The 18,544-nt window shown below is 54.3% G+C and overlaps 1 protein-coding gene across 1 annotated transcript in view; it reads left to right on the top strand.

Moving 5' to 3' along the window:
* HSPG2 (heparan sulfate proteoglycan 2) overlaps positions 1 to 18,544 on the top strand; it is a 104,826-nt gene that overhangs the window by 65,747 nt on the left and 20,535 nt on the right. Inside the window, exons 34-63 of the mRNA XM_023509765.1 lie at positions 510 to 602; positions 910 to 990; positions 1,193 to 1,423; positions 1,899 to 2,012; positions 4,588 to 4,715; positions 4,864 to 4,950; positions 5,954 to 6,012; positions 6,196 to 6,363; positions 6,506 to 6,616; positions 8,299 to 8,399; positions 8,491 to 8,671; positions 9,713 to 9,838; positions 9,987 to 10,139; positions 10,219 to 10,361; positions 10,662 to 10,797; positions 10,878 to 11,032; positions 11,293 to 11,443; positions 12,458 to 12,609; positions 12,692 to 12,827; positions 13,248 to 13,399; positions 13,549 to 13,684; positions 13,775 to 13,926; positions 14,899 to 15,034; positions 15,204 to 15,355; positions 15,806 to 15,944; positions 16,042 to 16,193; positions 16,747 to 16,882; positions 17,025 to 17,176; positions 17,382 to 17,520; positions 18,433 to 18,539. Of these exons, the coding sequence (XP_023365533.1) occupies positions 510 to 602; positions 910 to 990; positions 1,193 to 1,423; positions 1,899 to 2,012; positions 4,588 to 4,715; positions 4,864 to 4,950; positions 5,954 to 6,012; positions 6,196 to 6,363; positions 6,506 to 6,616; positions 8,299 to 8,399; positions 8,491 to 8,671; positions 9,713 to 9,838; positions 9,987 to 10,139; positions 10,219 to 10,361; positions 10,662 to 10,797; positions 10,878 to 11,032; positions 11,293 to 11,443; positions 12,458 to 12,609; positions 12,692 to 12,827; positions 13,248 to 13,399; positions 13,549 to 13,684; positions 13,775 to 13,926; positions 14,899 to 15,034; positions 15,204 to 15,355; positions 15,806 to 15,944; positions 16,042 to 16,193; positions 16,747 to 16,882; positions 17,025 to 17,176; positions 17,382 to 17,520; positions 18,433 to 18,539 (4,059 nt within the window). The remainder of the gene's footprint in view (positions 1 to 509; positions 603 to 909; positions 991 to 1,192; positions 1,424 to 1,898; positions 2,013 to 4,587; positions 4,716 to 4,863; positions 4,951 to 5,953; positions 6,013 to 6,195; positions 6,364 to 6,505; positions 6,617 to 8,298; positions 8,400 to 8,490; positions 8,672 to 9,712; positions 9,839 to 9,986; positions 10,140 to 10,218; positions 10,362 to 10,661; positions 10,798 to 10,877; positions 11,033 to 11,292; positions 11,444 to 12,457; positions 12,610 to 12,691; positions 12,828 to 13,247; positions 13,400 to 13,548; positions 13,685 to 13,774; positions 13,927 to 14,898; positions 15,035 to 15,203; positions 15,356 to 15,805; positions 15,945 to 16,041; positions 16,194 to 16,746; positions 16,883 to 17,024; positions 17,177 to 17,381; positions 17,521 to 18,432; positions 18,540 to 18,544) is intronic.

The raw sequence follows: 18,544 nt of genomic DNA on the forward strand, positions 1-18,544 counted from the left end.
AAAAAAAAAAAAAAAAAAAAAAGAAAAGAAAATCAGGCTGTGCTTTTTACAGAAAGGAGGAATTGGATTCTGGGCAAACAAAACCACCTGCCTAGGAGGCAAGGTGTCCAGAGGCCATCCTCCGCCCAAGGACTTTTGAACTTTCTGCAACCTTCCCGTGGCATCACTGTCACTACCTTTACCTGCTTTATGGGAAATTCCTGTAAATGAAAGGAACTTAGAGCTTGTGTGCCGGGACTGTCAAGCAGTGGGGAAAGGAGAAGTCCAAAAACCAGGACAGAGGCTGCTCAGGGTCATGATCGCGTAGCTGAGGCTGCCGAAGACCTGAGAGATGTCCTGTTTCCTAGGCAATCATAGTCTTGCCTCTTGGTTGAGGGTAGGGAAGAGCACAGCACAAGTGCATGATGGTCTTGAGAGGCTCTGCCCCAACCCTTCTGGTCAAGCACTCACAGCCCAGGGGAGGCCCACGTCAGCGTGGTCTCGACTGGTCTGGTCTTGACTCTTTGCAGGTGGCAGCCTATGGAGGGAAGCTGCGATATACTCTTTCCTACACAGCAGGGCCTCAAGGCAGCCCACTCTCTGACCCTGATGTCCAGATCACAGTGAGCATTCGGGCTATGTGCTAAGGTGGGGGTGGGGGGGGCAAAGGGGCAGATGGAAACTAGGGGCACCCTCAGCGTTTGCTTTTCAACCCAGCACTCAGCTGGCTCAGCACCGGTGCTGGAGTGTTAGGCACCCACTCCCATCTCGCGGCCTGGGTGTACACTTCCCAAGCAGAGGTCCAGCTGCTGCAAGGAGCATCTGACTCCCTTTGGGCATATGAGTTTGCTTGAGCAAGGAGAAGCTGGGACTGCCTGCCACCCCAAGAGCCCCTCAGTTCCCCTCCCAATCCTGCTGATGCCTCCCCAGGGCAACAACATCATGTTGGTGGCTTCCCAGCCAGCGGTGCCGGGTCCCCAGAGGAAGAGCTACGAGATCATCTTCCGAGAGGTGAGGTGGACTTGGCCACATCATGCCTGACGTAGGCTACCCAGTCCTCCATCCCGATTTGGAGCCTGACCTTGAGCCCACTGCTCCTGCCTCTCACTCCCCACCCTCACCTCACCACCTTCAGTCAGCGCCTAGAGGGCAGGGGGCGCTACAAGAGCAGCACAGAAAACCCAATGCCCCCCACCCTGTATTTGCTCCCCAGGAATTCTGGCGCCGGCCTGACGGGCAGCCAGCCACACGTGAACACCTTCTGATGGCACTGGCTGACCTGGATGAGCTCCTGGTACGGGCTACATTCTCTTCCATGCCGCTAGCGGCCAGCATCAGTGCCGTCAGCCTGGAGGTTGCCCAGCCTGGACCCTCGGATGGACCCCGGGCCCATGAGGTGGAGGAGTGCCGCTGCCCACCAGGCTATGCTGGCTTGTCCTGCCAGGTGAGCACGGGGGCAGATGAACCACCTTTGCACAGGCACAGCAGTGTCAGCAAGCTGACCAACTGGCATCACCATGGCCTATGAATGCTGTCATAACTATATTGACCCCCAGTACCTGCATCATACCGTGTGTTCCTCCCAGCAGCCCTGAGATATGTATAATTATTCTACTTAATAGATTTTTAAAAATAGAGGCACTGAGGCATGATGACATGCCCTTATGCGGCTCATGCGGCTGAAACTAATCTGAAGCCAGGTCTGATTGACTGCAAAGCCTAGCGTGTCCTAACCACTGCATAGTATTCCCTCAAGCGTGGGCTATGCTCCCCAGAGGTTGAGACCCAGCCTGTGTCCTTGGGGTGCCCACCAGAGACAGGGAGACCACACAGAAACACCAGAGAGGAGGGGTTCTAGATCTGCTGACTGTGGATGGGACCTGTTGGGATTGAAGCTCAACCTTCCTCTCTGCCTTCAGGACTGTGCCCCCGGCTACACGCGCACTGGGAGTGGGCTCTACCTTGGCCACTGTGAGCTGTGTGAATGCAATGGCCACTCAGACCTGTGCCATGCAGAGACTGGTGCCTGCTCGGTGAGCTGCAAACAAGGCCGGGGCAGGAGGGCATCTTGCCTGGGGCTGGCTGGGGAAACAGAGTCATTAGATCCAGGGGCGAGGGCATGGGGTATGACCTGTGAGTCGAAGCATCTGGGTCAGCAGACCAGATCACCATACGGGGTCACCAGGCATGGTGGAGTGTCCAGAGCTATGGAGTTACAGCCTTCTTTGTAAAGAAAATTTTAAGGCTGGACGTGGTGGCTTATGCCTATAATCCTAGCACTTTGGGAGGTGAAAGTGGGTAGATTGCTTGAGTTCAGGAGTTCAAGATCAGCCCGAGTAAGAGTGAGACCCTATATCTACTAAAAATAGAAAACAACTAGCTGGACCTGGTAGTGTACATTGGTAGTCCCAGGTACTTGGGAGGTTGAGGCAAGAGGATCACTTGAGCCTAAGAATTTGAGGTTGCTGTGAGCTATGATACTATGGCACTCTACCCTGGGTGACAGAGTAAAACTCTGTCTCTAAAGAAAACTTTGGTTTTGCTCATTTTTTAAAAATTAATTAATTTATTTTTTTGAGACAGAGTCTCACTATGTCGCCCTCGGTAGAGTGCTGCGGTGTCACAGCTCACAACAACCTCAAACTCTTGGGCTTAAGCCATTCTCTTGCCTCAGCCTCCCAAGTAGCTGGGACTACAGGTGCCTGCCATAGCACCCAGCTATTTTTTGGTTGCAGTTGTCATTGTTGTTCAGCTGGCCTGGGCCAGGTTCAAACCCACCAGCCTGGGTGTATGTGGCCGGTGTCCTACTCACTGAGCTACAGGTACTGCCTGGTTTTGCTTATTTTTTTTTTATCACCAAAGTGACACATAGTCTCTGTAGAGACAAAAGACTATAGAGAGAAATCGAAAGGAAAGGAAAATTCTCTGTAATCTTAAAACTTGAAGGAATCACTGTCAATTTTAGAGAGAGCTCTCTTGCTACTTTTCTGGGCAAATACATACACATATTAGTAATATACTCCTCATTCTCCAAATTAACATAGGATCATCATGCCTGGTAATCAGCTTTTTTCCTATAGTAGTTCTATAGGAGAGACCGCACATACAGTAGTTCTATAGTGCCCCTAGTAGTTCTATATGCTGCCCCTGACTGTGTACCCTGGAGGGCTACACAAACAATACTCTGACAGGGGGAGGAGGGAGGTTTGATAGAGGGAGGGCGAATGGTGGGATCACACCTATGGAGCATATTGCAAGAGTACAAGGCAAATCTGTCAAGTGTAGAACATAAATAAATGTCTTAACACAATATTTATTGACACAATAGTTATTGTGTCAATAATTGTGTTATTCTTAACACAGTAATTATTGTGACATTTACGTTCTACACTTGACAGATTTGCCTTGTTCTCTTGCAATATGCTCCATAGGTGTGATCCTGCCATTCGCCCTCCCTCTATCAAACCTCCCTCCTCCCCCTGTCAGAGCATTGTTTGTGTAGCCCTCCAGGGTACACAGTCAGGGGCAGCTTGTTGACAGGGTCACAGACTAAACCCAGAGCAGAGACACACTCTGTTGATACAACACACATGGGTCTCTTTGGAGGCGAATATACAACCCACACGTGTTTTTCTGGTGAAGCTCCCTCCCAAATATCCAGGTATACGTCTTTACTTTCCTTTGATATTATAGGTATTTAGGTAGAAAAATAGAAGAAATAGAATCAACATCATCCTTTTCTTTATTTTTTAATTTTAGATTAATATGAGGGTCCGTACGATTAGGTTATAGGTTATAAGGTTACCTTACATTTGTAAGGTAAAGTCCCAGTTGTAGTAGAGTCCTTCACCCTGGAAGCGTGCCATATACCCCTACATGGGTATGTTAGGTGGGAACTTACCAACCCCCCTCCTCCTTTTCCTTGAATTTAATTGTGTTTTTCTCTTGTGTGGGCCTGTACTTGTTGATTTACTAGTCTCAATGTAGTACTGAGTACATGGGATGCTTGCTTTTCTTTTCTTTTTTTGAGACAGAGCCTCAAGCTGTCCCCCTGGGTAGAGTGCCGTGGCATCATGGCTCATAGCAACCTCCAACTCCTGGGCTCAAGCGAGTCTCCTGCCTCTACCTCCCAAGTAGCTGGGACTACAGGCGCCCACCACAATGCCTGGCTATTTTTTGGTTGCAGCCATCATTGTTGTTTGGTGGGTCCAGGCTGAATTCAAACCTGCCACCTTAGGTGTATGTGGCTGGCACCTTAGCCACTTGAGCCACAGGTGCTGAGCCAATGCTTGCTTTTCTATTCTCTAGGAGAATATTCTCCAAATCCATCCAGATAAATACAAAAGATGCAAAGTCTCTGTCTTTTTCAATCTCATTATTTTTGATCGCTATTTGGATGCATGTACTTTTCACTTACCCAATTCCCTGTTCATGGATGTTTAGGTTTGTTTCTAGAGTTTTCCTTTAATAAACATCACTGAGATGACTATCTCTATAAAGAAATCTTTGTGCCCTTCCACGATGAGGTCTTTGAGTTAAGTTTACAAACTTGAAATTTCTGGTAAATTTTGACATGTGACTGGTGTCTCATACCCTTGTGTCTCACAGCAATGCCAGCACAACGCTGCCGGGGAGTTCTGCGAGCTGTGTGCTCCTGGCTACTATGGAGATGCTACAGCCGGGACGCCTGAGGACTGCCAGCCCTGTGCCTGCCCACTGACCAACCCAGAAAACATGTGGGTGCCCTTGTTCAAGAGCCCGGGACAAAATCCCACAGGGGGATGGAGGGCACTGCGCTGGCTCTCAGGGTAGACTTGGAAGGAACAAGATGGGGAGTTGGTTTTCTAGGACTTGACTTTTGCTCCGCCCCGCCCCTCCCACCAGGTTCTCCCGCACCTGTGAGAGCCTGGGAGCTGGTGGGTACCGCTGCACAGCCTGCGAACCCGGCTACACTGGCCAGTACTGTGAGCAGTAAGTTTGCAAACAGGAGGAGGGAAGGGAGGCTGACAAATGGTTGACTCCTAGGTGAGAACTCTAAATGGTGTTGCTCAGAAAAATCTCTACTAGGATTATGTTCTTTCCCCACCCAGAACTTCCAAAGACTCCGCATTGCTCTTGGGACAAGCACAAGCTCCTTAGCCATCTTTACTGTGCCCTGTTCTCATCCTGCTTCTGACACCCAACTTTGTACTCTACTGGGTTTTTTAAATTCTTCATGTTCTTGTATGTGCGGTCTCTTCTGCTTGGAACATTCTTCACAGTCAAACCTTCCCTTCCTGGCTAACTGCTACTCAGGCTTCCAGACTCAGCTTCACTCACTAATTCAGCAAATTTGTATCCAGCATCTACTGTGGTATTGGAGATGAAATGGTGAACAAAGCACATTCTTTCCCAGCCCTTATGGCACCTGCCACCCCTGATAGGGGGACAAGATGAGAAAACAGTAATCGTGCAAACATACATTCACCAACCAAGACCAGTTCTCTGAAAAAAGAGTATACACCTGCTCCAAAGTAATATAGTGGCTCAGAAGTCCCATCCCCTGCAAAGCCCTCTTGATTCTCAGGGCCAAATCAGTGCCCCCCTTTAAACTCTCACAGCCCTGATAATGCTTCCCTCCCCCTCATCTTACATAGTGTCCCCAATGAGTTCCCAACGAGTAAGTTCCATAAGATCAGAGACTTTATCGTGTTCAATGCTATATTTCCAATACCAACAATTGCTAAGTGAATGTTTCCCTGGAGAATAAAGACCCTACCTACCTCCCACATTAGCCAACCACTCCCTTACATTCTCCTTTCTCTGCTCCCCAGTGCTCTGTGTTAGGGCCTCTTTAGTCCCCAAAGTGCTTCCAGAGCTCTGAGCCTCGTCACCCCACACAGGATAGCCAGCCAAGCTTCTGGCTCCCCAAGTCCACCATGAGGCATTGGGACCCTTGGGACCTGACAGAGCTGGTCTTTGTTCCCCCTTGCAGGTGTGCCCCAGGTTACGTGGGTAATCCCAATGTGCAAGGGGGCCGGTGCGTGCCACAGAGTAAGTGGGACCATGGCCCGGGGTCGGGGTGATGGGTAAGGCAGGGGGCCTGGGAGTTTGGGGAATATTAGGTCTGAGGATACGGCTGATGATGGGACATCCCAGTCTCTGGGAGAACAGAGATGTCTGAGACAAAGCTGTATGCTGGGGACCTCTTGCCCAACTGACCTCTCCTGTTCCCAGCAAACCAGGCCTCACTGGTGGTCCAGGTCCATCCTGCCCGGAGCATAGTACCCCAAGGTGGACCCCACTCCCTGCGGTGCCAGGTCAGCGGGAGCCCACCCCACTACTTCTACTGGTCTCGTGAAGATGGGCGGCCCTTGCCCAGCAGCACCCAGCAGCGACATCAAGGTACCCCTGGCCCCAGGCTCTTCAGCCCCTTGAGTCACTGCAGTGGGAGGGGAGGCAGGGGCCTGTCTCAGCCCCTTGCATATGGGGCTAGATCGGAGATGGGATAGTTCTGCACCTAAAAGCTCCACCCCCTCTCCACCAGGCTCTGAGCTCCACTTCCCTAGTGTCCAGCCCTCAGATGCTGGGGTCTACATCTGCACCTGTCGCAACCTCCACCATGTCAATACCAGCCGGGCAGAGCTGCTGGTCACTGGTGAGTCCCTGCTTCCCCTGTCCCTAGACTGTCTGTCCTGGGCTGGACTGCTACAGCCCCAGGCAGATGGTGCCTTCACCTGCTGGGAGGGGATAGTGGTTGTGTGGACAAGGGCAGTGGCCATGGAGATGGGGAGAGGTGATGGATTCAAGGTCCGTTTTAGAGGCAGAATCAGCAGGACTTGATTGTGGTCAGAGAGAAAGAAAAGGATGGTGCCCAGGGAACTGTGTTCTGGCAACTGGGTAAATGGGCTGCTGTTTACAGAGATGGAGGAGGTGCCAGTGGGAGAGTGTCTTCATTCAGGCTCCCTCTAAAGTCTGAAAGAAGGATCTGTGTGCAAGTAGCTGAGGAAGGTAAAGTAAGACAGGAAGGGAAGGTAGCCAATAAAGGTATGTTATCAGGCAAATTTCTACCATAATACAGCAAGAAAGCTCTGAGGGCCAGTGTAAGACATGCATACTGGACTCCTCCTGCCCTGGAGTCCAGGGGCTGGCTGGGGGTGTGTGTACCACAGTACATGCTACAGACGGGTCAGAGAGAGTTGAAAGTTTGCCTTGGACTAGTTGAAGTCTGAGGTGTTTGGAAAGATATCTTAGTGGGTCCATCAGGCAGGCAATTGAATATGTGAGTCTGAACTTGGGAAAGAGGCCCCAGCCAGAGAAATGAATTTGGAAGCTGCTGGCACAGGGATGGTGTTTAAAGCTTTGCAGCAGGATGAAGTCACCCAGGCAGAATATGGCTGGAGGACAGGGCTCAGCACAGAGCCCCAGGGAGCTCCAGCGTGACCTTGTGTCAAGTTGGAGAGAAAAAGCAGCCAGCAAGTGGGAGGTGTAGCCAGCGGGGGAGAGCAGCATTGAGGGAGTCAGGAGGAAAAGGGCTTCCAGGAGAACATGGCCAGCCTCGCCACCAGGCAGTCAGAGGAGGGCAGAGAATTCACCCTCAGAGGTCATGCCTTGACATGAGTGTTTTTCATGGGGGACAAGAAATAGAAACCAGATTGGAGTGAAGCAGGGAACAGAAGAGAAGGCAGCTGGTATAGACAACTCTTGCAAGAGTCTTGGCTCTAAGGGGAAGCCAAGAAATGGGGCAGTGGCTGGGAGAGCAGGGGGCCCCACGGGGAATTTCAGAAATGAGACCTTTTGTCTGTGGAGCAAAATGAACCCATGAGAGGGAAAAGGAAGAAGTCCCGGGGTGGGTCCCACATTCAGAAGGTGCAGGGGTGGGACAGAGGGAGGTGGGAAGATGGGAAAACTCCAGCTTTCTTACCAAGTGTGAGTTGAAGCCATTAGCTATGAAAGTGTCTGGGGAGGTAGGAGGAGGTGGGAGGAGGTGTGAAATAGTTATTTAGGAGAATAGAAACTCAAACCAGACGGAGAAACCCAGTTGGAGCTAAGTGTGAAGTGTTAGGAGCTCGTTTGTGGTCTGTGATTGTGAGCTGGAGCCAAGTGGACCTGTAGCGCGATGTTCCCCAACCACATCCCGCGGGCTGCGTGTGCCAGCAGGGAGAACAGGGTGGTCGGGTCCAACCAGCATGAGGGAGCGAAGTGCCAGCAACGGATGGGCAGCTAAGCTGGACTAGGCAGGAAGCGATACCCAGAAGGGATGACTGGGAAAGAGAATGTGACCACAGGACAGGGCTCCAGCTGGTGCCAGCTCACTATGGTGGGGCCTTTCCCACACAGAGGCTCCAAGCAAGCCCATCACAGTGACTGTGGAGGAGCAGCGGAGCCAGAGCGTGCGTCCTGGGGCTGACGTCACCTTCATCTGCACAGCCAAGAGCAAGGTGTGCAGGGCAGAGAGTAGGGGTGGGGGTGGGGCTGTCTTCTGGGATCTGAGTCCACCCATGACCCCCACCGCTCCCCTTTGCCCTGCAGTCTCCAGCCTACACCCTGGTGTGGACCCGCCTACACAACGGGAAACTGCCAGCCCGTGCCATGGATTTCAATGGCATCCTGACCATCCGCAACGTGCAGCCCAGTGATGCCGGCACCTACGTGTGCACCGGCTCCAACATGTTTGCCATGGACCAGGGCACGGCCACGCTGCATGTGCAGGGTACACCTCCTAACTATGCCTGACCCTCCCAACCTCAGCTTTCTCCTGTGCCCACCAGGACTGGCACACCATTTCTTCATGCAGCTGGTCATTTCTAAGCACCTGGGGTGTGCCTGGTCCTGGTCAGGCTCTGAAGAGGCAGGTGGTAGATGGACACAAAGGACCTGGGCCCTCCTCAAGTATATGTTCTGATCGGGGAGGCCATAACCATGGAACAAGTGAACCAATAAGATGATTGCACATGGTGACGAGTGCCAGGCTTGGGGGAAACAGAGGGATGAGAAAGCAAGAAACAAGGTGGGAGGAGGGGGCTGTTCTAGATGGGTGATCAGGGAGGGCCTCCCTAAGGAGATGGCATCTAAGCCAGGACTTGAAGGAAAAATAGGTGTGGTGCCCCTTATCGACCTGGCAGGGAATGTTCTAGGCAGCAGCAGCAGCACATGCAAAGGCCCTGAGGCAGGAGCATGTTGCTGTGTTTGAGGAACAGCTGCAGAAGGATGGCTGGTGAGGAACCTAGAGATGCTGGCAGACCTGAGAGAGCGCTGTATGCAGTGGATCAGAATAGGGAGCTTGGGTTTTATACTAAAAGCAGCAGGGAGCCATGGACAGGTTGTAAGTGGCAAAGTAACAAGACCCCATCAATGTTTGTTTGTTTTTAAGACAGAGTTTTACTATGTCGCCCTTGGTAGAGTGCCGTAGTGTCACAGCTCACAGCAACCTCAAACTCTTGGGCTTAAGTGATTCTCTTGCCTCAGCCTCCCAAGTAGCTAGAACTATAGGCACTTGCCACAATGCTTGGCTATTTATTGTTGTTGCTGCTGTTGTCATTATTGTTTAGCAGGCCCAGGCCGGGTTCGAACCCACCAGCCCCAGTGCATATGTGGCTGGCACCTAGTCCCCATCAATGTTTCTGAAGCTCCCTCTGGCTGCCATTTGCACAGACAGCCACAAGGGGCTAGCCTGGAAGCAGAGAAGAGGCTGTTGCCATGAGTCAAGTGATGCCCCCAACCCTGATGCATGTTCTTTCCCCTCCCATACCAGCCTCAGTCACCTCATCTGCCCCTGTGGTCTCCATCCATCCGCCACAGCTCACAGTGCAGCCGGGGCAGCTGGCCGAGTTCCGCTGCAGTGCCACAGGGAACCCCATGCCCACTCTTGAGTGGACAGGTGAGGCTGTGGCAGTAGTGACCTTCAGGGCCTGGCTCTCCTGGGTATGGGAAGGCAGGGGTAGGACTCTAGACCGTGGAGTTACAGCCCTCAGGGCACCAGGGTAGCTCCCATGTCAGTGGGTACTAACCCCATGTCTCCCTGTTAGGGGGGCCTGGTGGCCAGCTCCCTCAGAAGGCACAAATCCAGGGTGGCATCTTGCGCCTGCCGGCTGCCGAGCCTTCAGATCAGGCCCAGTACCTGTGCCGGGCCCACAGCAGCGCTGGGCAGCATGTGGCCAGGGCTGTGCTCCATGTGCATGGTGAGAGGGACAGGCTGAGGGTGGGGCCTGGGAGCCCGGAGGTGGCCCAGAAGACTATTCTCACAGTGCTCTATCACAGGAGGCAGCGGGCCCAGGGTCCAGGTGAGCCCAGAGAAGACTGAGGTGCAGGAAGGCAGCACCGTGTGGCTGTACTGCAGGGCTGCAGGTGTGCCGAGTGCCACCATCACCTGGAGGAAGGAAGGCGGCAGCCTTCCCCCGCAGGTGAGCAGATCCAGCCTACCCAGGCACACAGGCTCCATGGAGGATCCCAGCGCTACCCACCCTGGTCCTATGGCAACCCCAGGACCAGCATGCTGGTCCTCCATCTCCTCTCTGCTCCCTTCACTCCCTGTAGGCAGCCTCAGGCAGCCTCTTTGAACCTGGTTTTGTCCTCCTGGGTGCCCCCGAGGGTGCTAACATTGGCTCTGTGACTGCCTCTATCTCTTATGCCCTGTCTGCCCCCTCGCTGGTGGCCCTGCCAGGCTGCCTCTTGAGTGGCTGACCCTTCTGACCACATGGCAGGCCCGGTCTGAGCGCACAAACATTGCCACACTGCTCATCCCAGCCATCACAACCGCCGATGCCGGCTTCTACCTCTGTGTGGCCACCAGCCCTGCAGGGACTGCCCAGGCCCGGATTCAAGTGGTTGTCCATGCAGGTGCGGGACCTCTGGGCACTGTGGGAGTGGGGGTCCAGCTAGGGCTCCCCTGAGACCTGCTCACGACCCGTCTTCTCCAGCCTCGCGTGGCAGCTCACCACCAGTCAGGATTGAGTCCTCATCCCCTTCTGTGACGGAAGGGCAGACACTCGACCTCAACTGTGTGGTGGCAGGGTCAGCTCACACCCAAGTCACATGGTATAGGCGAGGGGGCAGGCTGCCTCCCCACGCCCAGGTAGGAGGGTCCTGTGTCAGACGTCCTGGGGAGCAGGGGCCTTAGCTGGGTGGTGGGACCCTGCCCTGGAGCAGGCTGCACACTGCCCCACACCCCACTCCAGCAGGACCCAGGCCTTCCCTCCCTCCCTCCCCAGCTCCCAGCATAGAATGGCTCCTGACGAAAGCCCTGAGATTTGGCGAATGAGTCACTAAGGCTCAGAGGGAGCGGTGACTATGGACCCTGTCCCTGTTCTCACATATCTCTGCCCCTTGGTCCAGGTCCATGGCTCCCGGCTGCGGCTCTCCCAGGTTTCACCAGCCGATTCTGGAGAATATGTGTGCCGGGTAGAAAATGGATCAGGACACAAGGAGGCCTCCATCACTGTTTCTGTCCTCCATGGCACCCATTCGGGCCCCACCCAAACCCCAGGTGAGAAGCCCAGTAGGGCTGAGCAGGGGTTACGCCCCAGGATCTCCCCTCTCCTCCCCAGGGAAGGTGCCTGTGACCCTTTCAGTTGTGTCAGGACAGGGGGGACATTCTAGGCAGGTTTTGACCCTCCATTGCCTGCTCAGGGAGATAAAGGGACTGAAGCTGGGGACAAGGTTGGTGGAGCTTACCCAGGGCCCCACGTGAGAGTAACATTTCAGATTTATCAGGAAGCAGCAGAGTCCAGATTGAACCCTGGGTGGTAATCAGGCTGACCTAGGTTCAAATCCTGCTCTGCCCTTTATTAGCCTCGAACCAGTTTTTACCTATTGGGGCCTCACATTCCTTATTTGTGAAATGGGACAGTACCACTTACCTGTTTGGTCATGGTGTGGTTTAAATGAGATGGTGTCAGTGGAAACTACTTGTGAGCACACAGTAACCCTGCAGAAGGGAGTTGTATCATTGTTGTCTACAGCCTGGGTGGTGAAGTCTATGGGTTCCCTGCAGGCCAGAGCAGTTCATCATCAAGAAGTCGTGGGTGGAGGCCAAGCACAGTGACTCACGCCTGTAATCCAAGCGTTTTGGGAGCCTGAGGCAGGCTGATCCCTTGAACTCAAGAGATCAAGACCAGCCTAAGCAAGAGCAAGACCCTGTCTTTACTAAAAATAGAAAAATGAGCTGGGCCTGTAGTCCTAGCTACTCAGGAGGCTGATGCAGGAGGATCACTGAGCCCAGGAGTTTGAGGTTGCTGTGAGCTAAGATGACACCATGGCGTTCTAGTCTGGGCAACATTGTGAGACTTGGTCTCAAAACAAAAAAAGAAGTCATAAGTGAGCAAATGGGCCTCCAGTTCCCAGTTAGAGGTGGAGGAAGGAAGGAGGTTCACTCCACTAGCCATCCTGAGGCAAAAGAGTATGATCCCAGACCCAGAAGGGCCACCTCTCATCCCTCCGGAGCTAGAGCCTGGTCAGATCTCAAGAACCCAGGCCTCTGAACAACCCTTCTGTGCCCCAGCCTCTGGCAGCACCCAGCCCATCCGAATCGAGCCCTCCTCCTCACATGTGGCCGAAGGGCAGACCCTGGATCTGAACTGCGTGGTGCCTGGGCAGGCCCATGCCCAGGTCACATGGCACAGGCGTGGGGGCAGCCTCCCCGCCCAGCACCAGGTATGGCAACCCCAGGATCGGCATGCTGGAAGGGTTGGATGGAGCTCTCCAAGCCCCTCCTAACCCACCTGTCTGCCTACAGACCCATGGCTCGCTGTTGAGACTGTACCAGGTGTCCCCTGCTGACTCAGGCGAGTACGTGTGCCGAGTGGTGGGCAGTTCTGTGCCCCAGGAGTCCTCTGTCCTAGTCACCATTGAGCCCTCTGGCTCCATCCCTGGTGAGTGACTCCCAGTGACATGGCAAGCTGAGGGTGCAATGAACCCTCCAGTAAGGTCTAAGGGACTCCCATTGCTGACACCAGGCAGGAGGCCCAGGTGGGAGTTGGCCACAGGGCCTCACCCAGGCAGAGGCCACTTATCTGAGTCAATGCTGTCTTCCCCCATCACTTTGGCCTTGGTGTCTATTCCTGCCTCATCTTCCTCTCTCCCAGCCCCACTACCCTCATCACTCTCACTTCCTTACTTCCCTCTGCAAGGCTCAGCTCATTGCTGAGCTAAGACCATCAAGCCTCAGGCCACCAGGCCCTAAGAACATAGGCCTGACCTCGGAACCTGAGGCTCAGCTGGCTCCAGGGTGAGGGCTCCTGCCCTCTCTCCTGGGAGCACATACATGTACTACCCTCGATCCTGTCCCTCAGCCCCAGGACCCGTCCCACCTGTCAGGATCGAGTCTACATCCTCCACAGTGGCTGAGGGGCAGACCCTGGATCTGAGCTGTGTGGTGGCCGGGCAGGCCCATGCCCAGGTCACATGGTATAAGCGCGGGGGCAGCCTCCCTGCACGACACCAGGTACACAGCACCAGGAACATGGGAAGCAGCCATGGATGGGAGTTGTGGGGGCTGGGAGGCTTGTAGTTCTCTGCCCAGGGAGGCAGAGGTGGGGGCATCTACTGGGCTCTGGGAATCCCCTCTCTAACGCCCCTGCCCATATTGCCCAGGTGCGTGGCTCCCGCCTGTACATCTTCCATGTCTCACCCGCCGATGCGGGCGAATATGTTTGCCGGGCCAGCAATGGTGTGGAGGCCTCCATCACAGTCACAGTAACCAGGACTCAGGGAGCCAACTTTGCCTATCGTGAGTGGGGACACCAGGTGGTCAGGGATGCAGAAAGAGGATAGGCTGGGCCACCTCAGAGGAGTGACCAGTGACTGTCTTACCCCCCAGCCCCTGGCAGCACCCAGGCCATCCGCATCGAGCCCTCCTCTTCACACGTGGCCGAAGGCCAGACCCTGGATCTAAACTGCCTTGTACCTGGGCAGCCTGATGCCCAGGTCACATGGCACAAGCGTGGGGGAAGCCTCCCCGCTCGGCACCAGGTATGGAACTGGAAGACAGATAGGCCATGAAGAGGAAGGGTCTCCTGGGTGGTGGCAGCTCCTCTGAGACAGGAGATCCCAACATATAAGTGTGTAGGGCACTGGTTAGAACCCGGGATATAGGACCAGCCAGCTTAGCCATGAAACCTGGTTCCAGCATTTACTCACTTGTGACTTTGGGCAAGTTCCTGAACTTCTCTATGCTATAGTTTCAGCAACTATAATATGGTAACAATAGTACCTACTTTACAGGATCGTCTTCAAGATTAAAGTTAGTATACATGCAAAGCAGAGCTTAGGCTCATAGAAAGTGCCCTAAGCTCTGTGGGAGGCCAAGGAGGGAGGATTGCTTAAGCTCAGGAGTTCAAGATCAGCCTGAGCAAGAGTGAGACCCCATCTCTACTAAAAATAGAAAAATTAGTTGAGCACTGTGGTGAGTGCCTATAGTCCCAACTACTCAAGAGGCTGAGGCAAGAGGATTACTTAAACCCAGGAGTCTGAGGTTGCTGTGAGCTATGATGCCACCACACTCTAGCCAGGGTAACAGAGTAAGACTGTCTTAAAAAAAAAAATAGTGCTTTACGCTATTGATATTACCGTAATACCATTGTTATTACTGTATTTTGTAGAATTTAGGATACCACTGGTTCCAAGATGCACCATTATTTTATGTACCTCTGAAGGGGAAAAAAAGCTTCCATTTGGAATTGTGAGATTATTTGTCCTAGGTGCTTCTTGGTTTCAGAGACATTGAGATGTGTGTCTCAAATTGATGGAGTGTGGAATGAGCATGTGCCTGGCTCACCAGGGCCCCTCTGGCTCACCACCCCACTCCTGGGATCAGAATCCACCAAGCAGGACAGGGAAGCTGAGCCAATGCCCATGGCCAGGCCTCGGGGTCAGAGGGAGGCAGGGCTACAGGTTAGGTGTCCACAAGGGCTCCCTCTGACTGACTCCCCAACTCCTGGACAGACCCACGGCTCCCTGCTGAGACTAAACCAAGTGTCTCCTGCCGACTCTGGCCAGTATGTGTGCCGAGTAGTGGGTGGCTCTGTGCCCTTGGAGGCCTCTGTCCTGGTCACCATTGAGCCTGCAGGCTCTGTGCCTAGTGAGTAGCTCTCAGGGAGGGGGAGGCTCAGGGGCCAGCCTGGGGGGTGTCTCCTCACTGCCTCACTGCGGCCAAGGCAGGGTGGGGGGCCACACACTTGCTATGAGACCAATAGCCCGTCTCTTCCCACATTACGGCCAGGGACTGACCCTCTGCCCTCTGTCCCCAGCAGTTGGGGTTACCCCCCCAGTCCGGATCGAGTCATCTTCCTCACACGTGGCTGAAGGGCAAACCCTGGATCTGAACTGCCTCGTTGCTGGGCAGCCCCATGCCCAGATCACATGGCACAAGCGTGGGGGCAGCCTTCCTACCCGGCACCAGGTAGGAGATGGGGGCTCAAGGAAGGCCCAGAGGACCTTGTGATCGTGGCATAAAGAGCAGAGGCTTTGGATTCAGGCATATTTCAGTTCAGAGTCTGCTCTGTCACTTGCCTATCCCAGAGGCCTTAGGCCAGTCACCTGATTCCCTGACCCTAAGTATCCTCATCCATCAAATGGCACACACTGCCTACCTCACCCAGTCCATACCACGTCAACAAATTTTGGTGCCCGACTTTTCCCTGATGCAGGGTCTTAGCAGTCCTTGGCATGGGTGAGGTGGCAGCTAGACCCAGTCCTGACACTGGGGCAGGAGAAATGAAGGGAGAAGGTGGTTCTCCTTGGGAGATCTTCGTCACATTCAAGCCAACTGGGCCAGAAGGGAGACTAGGGAAGGGACAGGAGCCCTAGTGCCTGGCTCTGATCCCTGCCTCCTCCCACCTGCCCCTCCCAGGTCCATGGCTCAAGACTGCGGCTGCTCCAGGTGACCCCAGCTGATTCTGGGGAGTATGTATGCCACGTGGTCAGCAGCTCGGGCACCCAGGAAGCCTCCGTCCTTGTCACCATCCAGAAGCGCCTTGGCACCTCCCACTGTGAGTGTCTCAGGGATGCTGCAATGATGGAGGGCTGCCAGGAGCTAACTCTGCCCTCAGCAGCTCCCATACCCTACCTTCTGTCTTACCCTCCCAGCCCAGAGTGTGGTGTACCCCGTCCGTATCGAGTCCTCCTCAGCTTCCCTGGCCAATGGACATACCTTGGACCTCAACTGCCTAGTTGCCAGCCAGGCCCCCCACACCATCACCTGGTATAAGCGTGGAGGCAGCTTACCCAGCCGGCACCAGGTACACAGCCGTGGGCAAGGATGCAAAGGCAGGGTATACTGGCCCTGACAAGCAGTCAGGGGTGGCTCTTAGGGCTTTGCTTATTCAGTCGTTAACAAACACTGGGTATCCTTGCTTGGGGGAGGCCCTGTACTGGTGCTGAGGATGCAGAGCTAAGTCCTGCTGATCTCAGGTGGACCCGCTGACACACTGAATTTCACTGAGAAGCTGCTCCAGGCCAAGTCCTGTGTCTGACTCTGCGGATCCCAACTGGAATCAGATAGTTGTCTGCCCTCGGGCAGTTTGTGGGCTGCAGGAGCCCCAGCAGGGTGCTATGTCCACACTGGGAAGGGTCTTGGCAGGCTTTCTGGAAAGGTGACAAAAGACCAGAATCACCATCCACCCCGGCCCAGACACAGGCCACACACCTTGCCAGGAACCTCAGGAAAGCCCCTGGGTAGGCTGGGGGTCCAGCACCAGTCAAGGCAAGGGGGCTCTCAGAGTCCAGGGGCCGCAGCAGCAATGCCAAGATGTGGTGGGGTCACCCCCACCCCCTGACACCTGCTTCCTCCAGATCGTGGGCTCCCGGCTACGGATCCCTCAAGTGACTCCTGCGGACTCAGGAGAGTACGTGTGTCATGTCAGTAATGGTGCCGGTTCCCAGGAGACCTCTCTTGTTGTCACCATCCAGGGCAGTGGCTCCTCCCATGGTGAGGGCACAGAGGGCAGAGGTCCAGGCAAAGTAGGTGCAGGGGAGGCAGGGTAGTCTGTGGTGCCATACTACCCTGTCTGACTGGCTGGCTGCATGGGCTTGTCTGACTGGCTGCATGGGCTGTGTCCCCCCATCCCCAGGGCCCAGCATCTTCCGCCCCATCAGGATCGAGTCCTCATCCCCCACAGTGGTGGAAGGACAGACCTTGGATCTGAACTGTGTGGTGTCCGGACAGCCCCAGGCTGTCATCACGTGGTACAAGCGTGGGGGCAGTCTTCCCCCCAAACACCAGGTATAGAGTGGAGCCACAGCTATAGGGATTGGGACCCTAATCTCCTGGGATGGGTAGTCCAGGGACAGCCCCTTGGGCTCCTCTCATGCCCTGGAAGCCCCCCCATGCTGGTCCTGGCATGGGGGCAGGCCTGATAGGGGAGGCCTGAGCCAGCTGGTGACCCTGGGGTCCTCCCTCTCCTGTCCATCCCCACCTACCCACCCAGATCCATGGCTCCCACTTGCGGTTGCATCAGATGTCTATGGCAGACTCGGGCGAGTACGTGTGCCGGGCCAACAACAACATCGATGCCCTGGAGACCTCCATCATGGTCTCCGTGTCCCCTGGCACCAGCAACCCCTCCGGTAAGTCCGGCAAAGGAGACACAGTGACAGTGCTTCTTGGGGAGAAGGAGCTTTGGAGTCAGAGTCCTCAGACCCGGGAGGCCAGGGTCAGGGCTATTCACAAAGATGCCTGGGTTCAAATCCCACCTGCACCACTAAGGACCTTAGAGTTACTTTCCCTTTCCAGCCTCAGTTTCTTCACAGTGAAATAGCGATCTCAATCCTTCTGCCCCCACAGAGCTACACTCCCAAGGCAGTGGCCATGAGGTGCCTGTGGCAATGAAAATTAAATAAATTTTAAAATTCGATTTCTAACATTTCAAGTGCTCATTATCCACATGTGTCCAGTGGCCACTGTCTTGGCCAATGCCGATAAAACATTTCTATCATCATAGGAAGTTTATGAATTTTGTGAGGATTGAGTTAATACATATAAAGTGCTTAGAATAATGCCCAGCAGGCCGGGCGCTGTGGCTCACACCTGTAATCCTAGCACTCTGGGAGGCCGAGGCAGGTGGATTGCTTGAGCTCAAGAGTTCAAGACCAGCCTGAGCAAAAGCAAGACCCCGTCTCTACTAAAATAGAAAAATTGAGGCAAGAGGATCGCTTGAGCCTAGGAGTTGGAGGTTGCTGTGAGCTATGACACCATGGCACTCTACCCAGGGCAACAGCTTAAGACTCTGTCTCAAAAAAAAAAAAAAGAATAATGCCCAGCACACTGTAAGAGTCTAATAAATGTTAACTCTTGTTACCCTAGGGCAGCGGTTCTCAATCTGTGGGTTGCAACCCATGGGAACTGTATTAAAGGGCTGCAGCATAAGGAAGGTTGAGAACTACTGCCCTAGGGCATGGGTTTCTGTGGCTGAATGTCCCCCAACCCAGTCCCCAAATATGACAACGGCTGAGCCCTGACTTGCTGCTTCTGTGTCCCAGTCTCTGGCAGTACCATGCCCATCAGAATTGAGTCATCGTCATCACAGGTGGCTGAAGGGCAGACCTTGGATCTGAACTGTGTGGTGCCTGGGCAGGCCCATGCCCAGGTCAC

Source organism: Otolemur garnettii, unplaced genomic scaffold, assembly GCF_000181295.1.
Source record: "Otolemur garnettii isolate 467f Iridium unplaced genomic scaffold, OtoGar3 scaffold00009, whole genome shotgun sequence".
Lineage (NCBI taxonomy): Eukaryota > Metazoa > Chordata > Mammalia > Primates > Galagidae > Otolemur > Otolemur garnettii.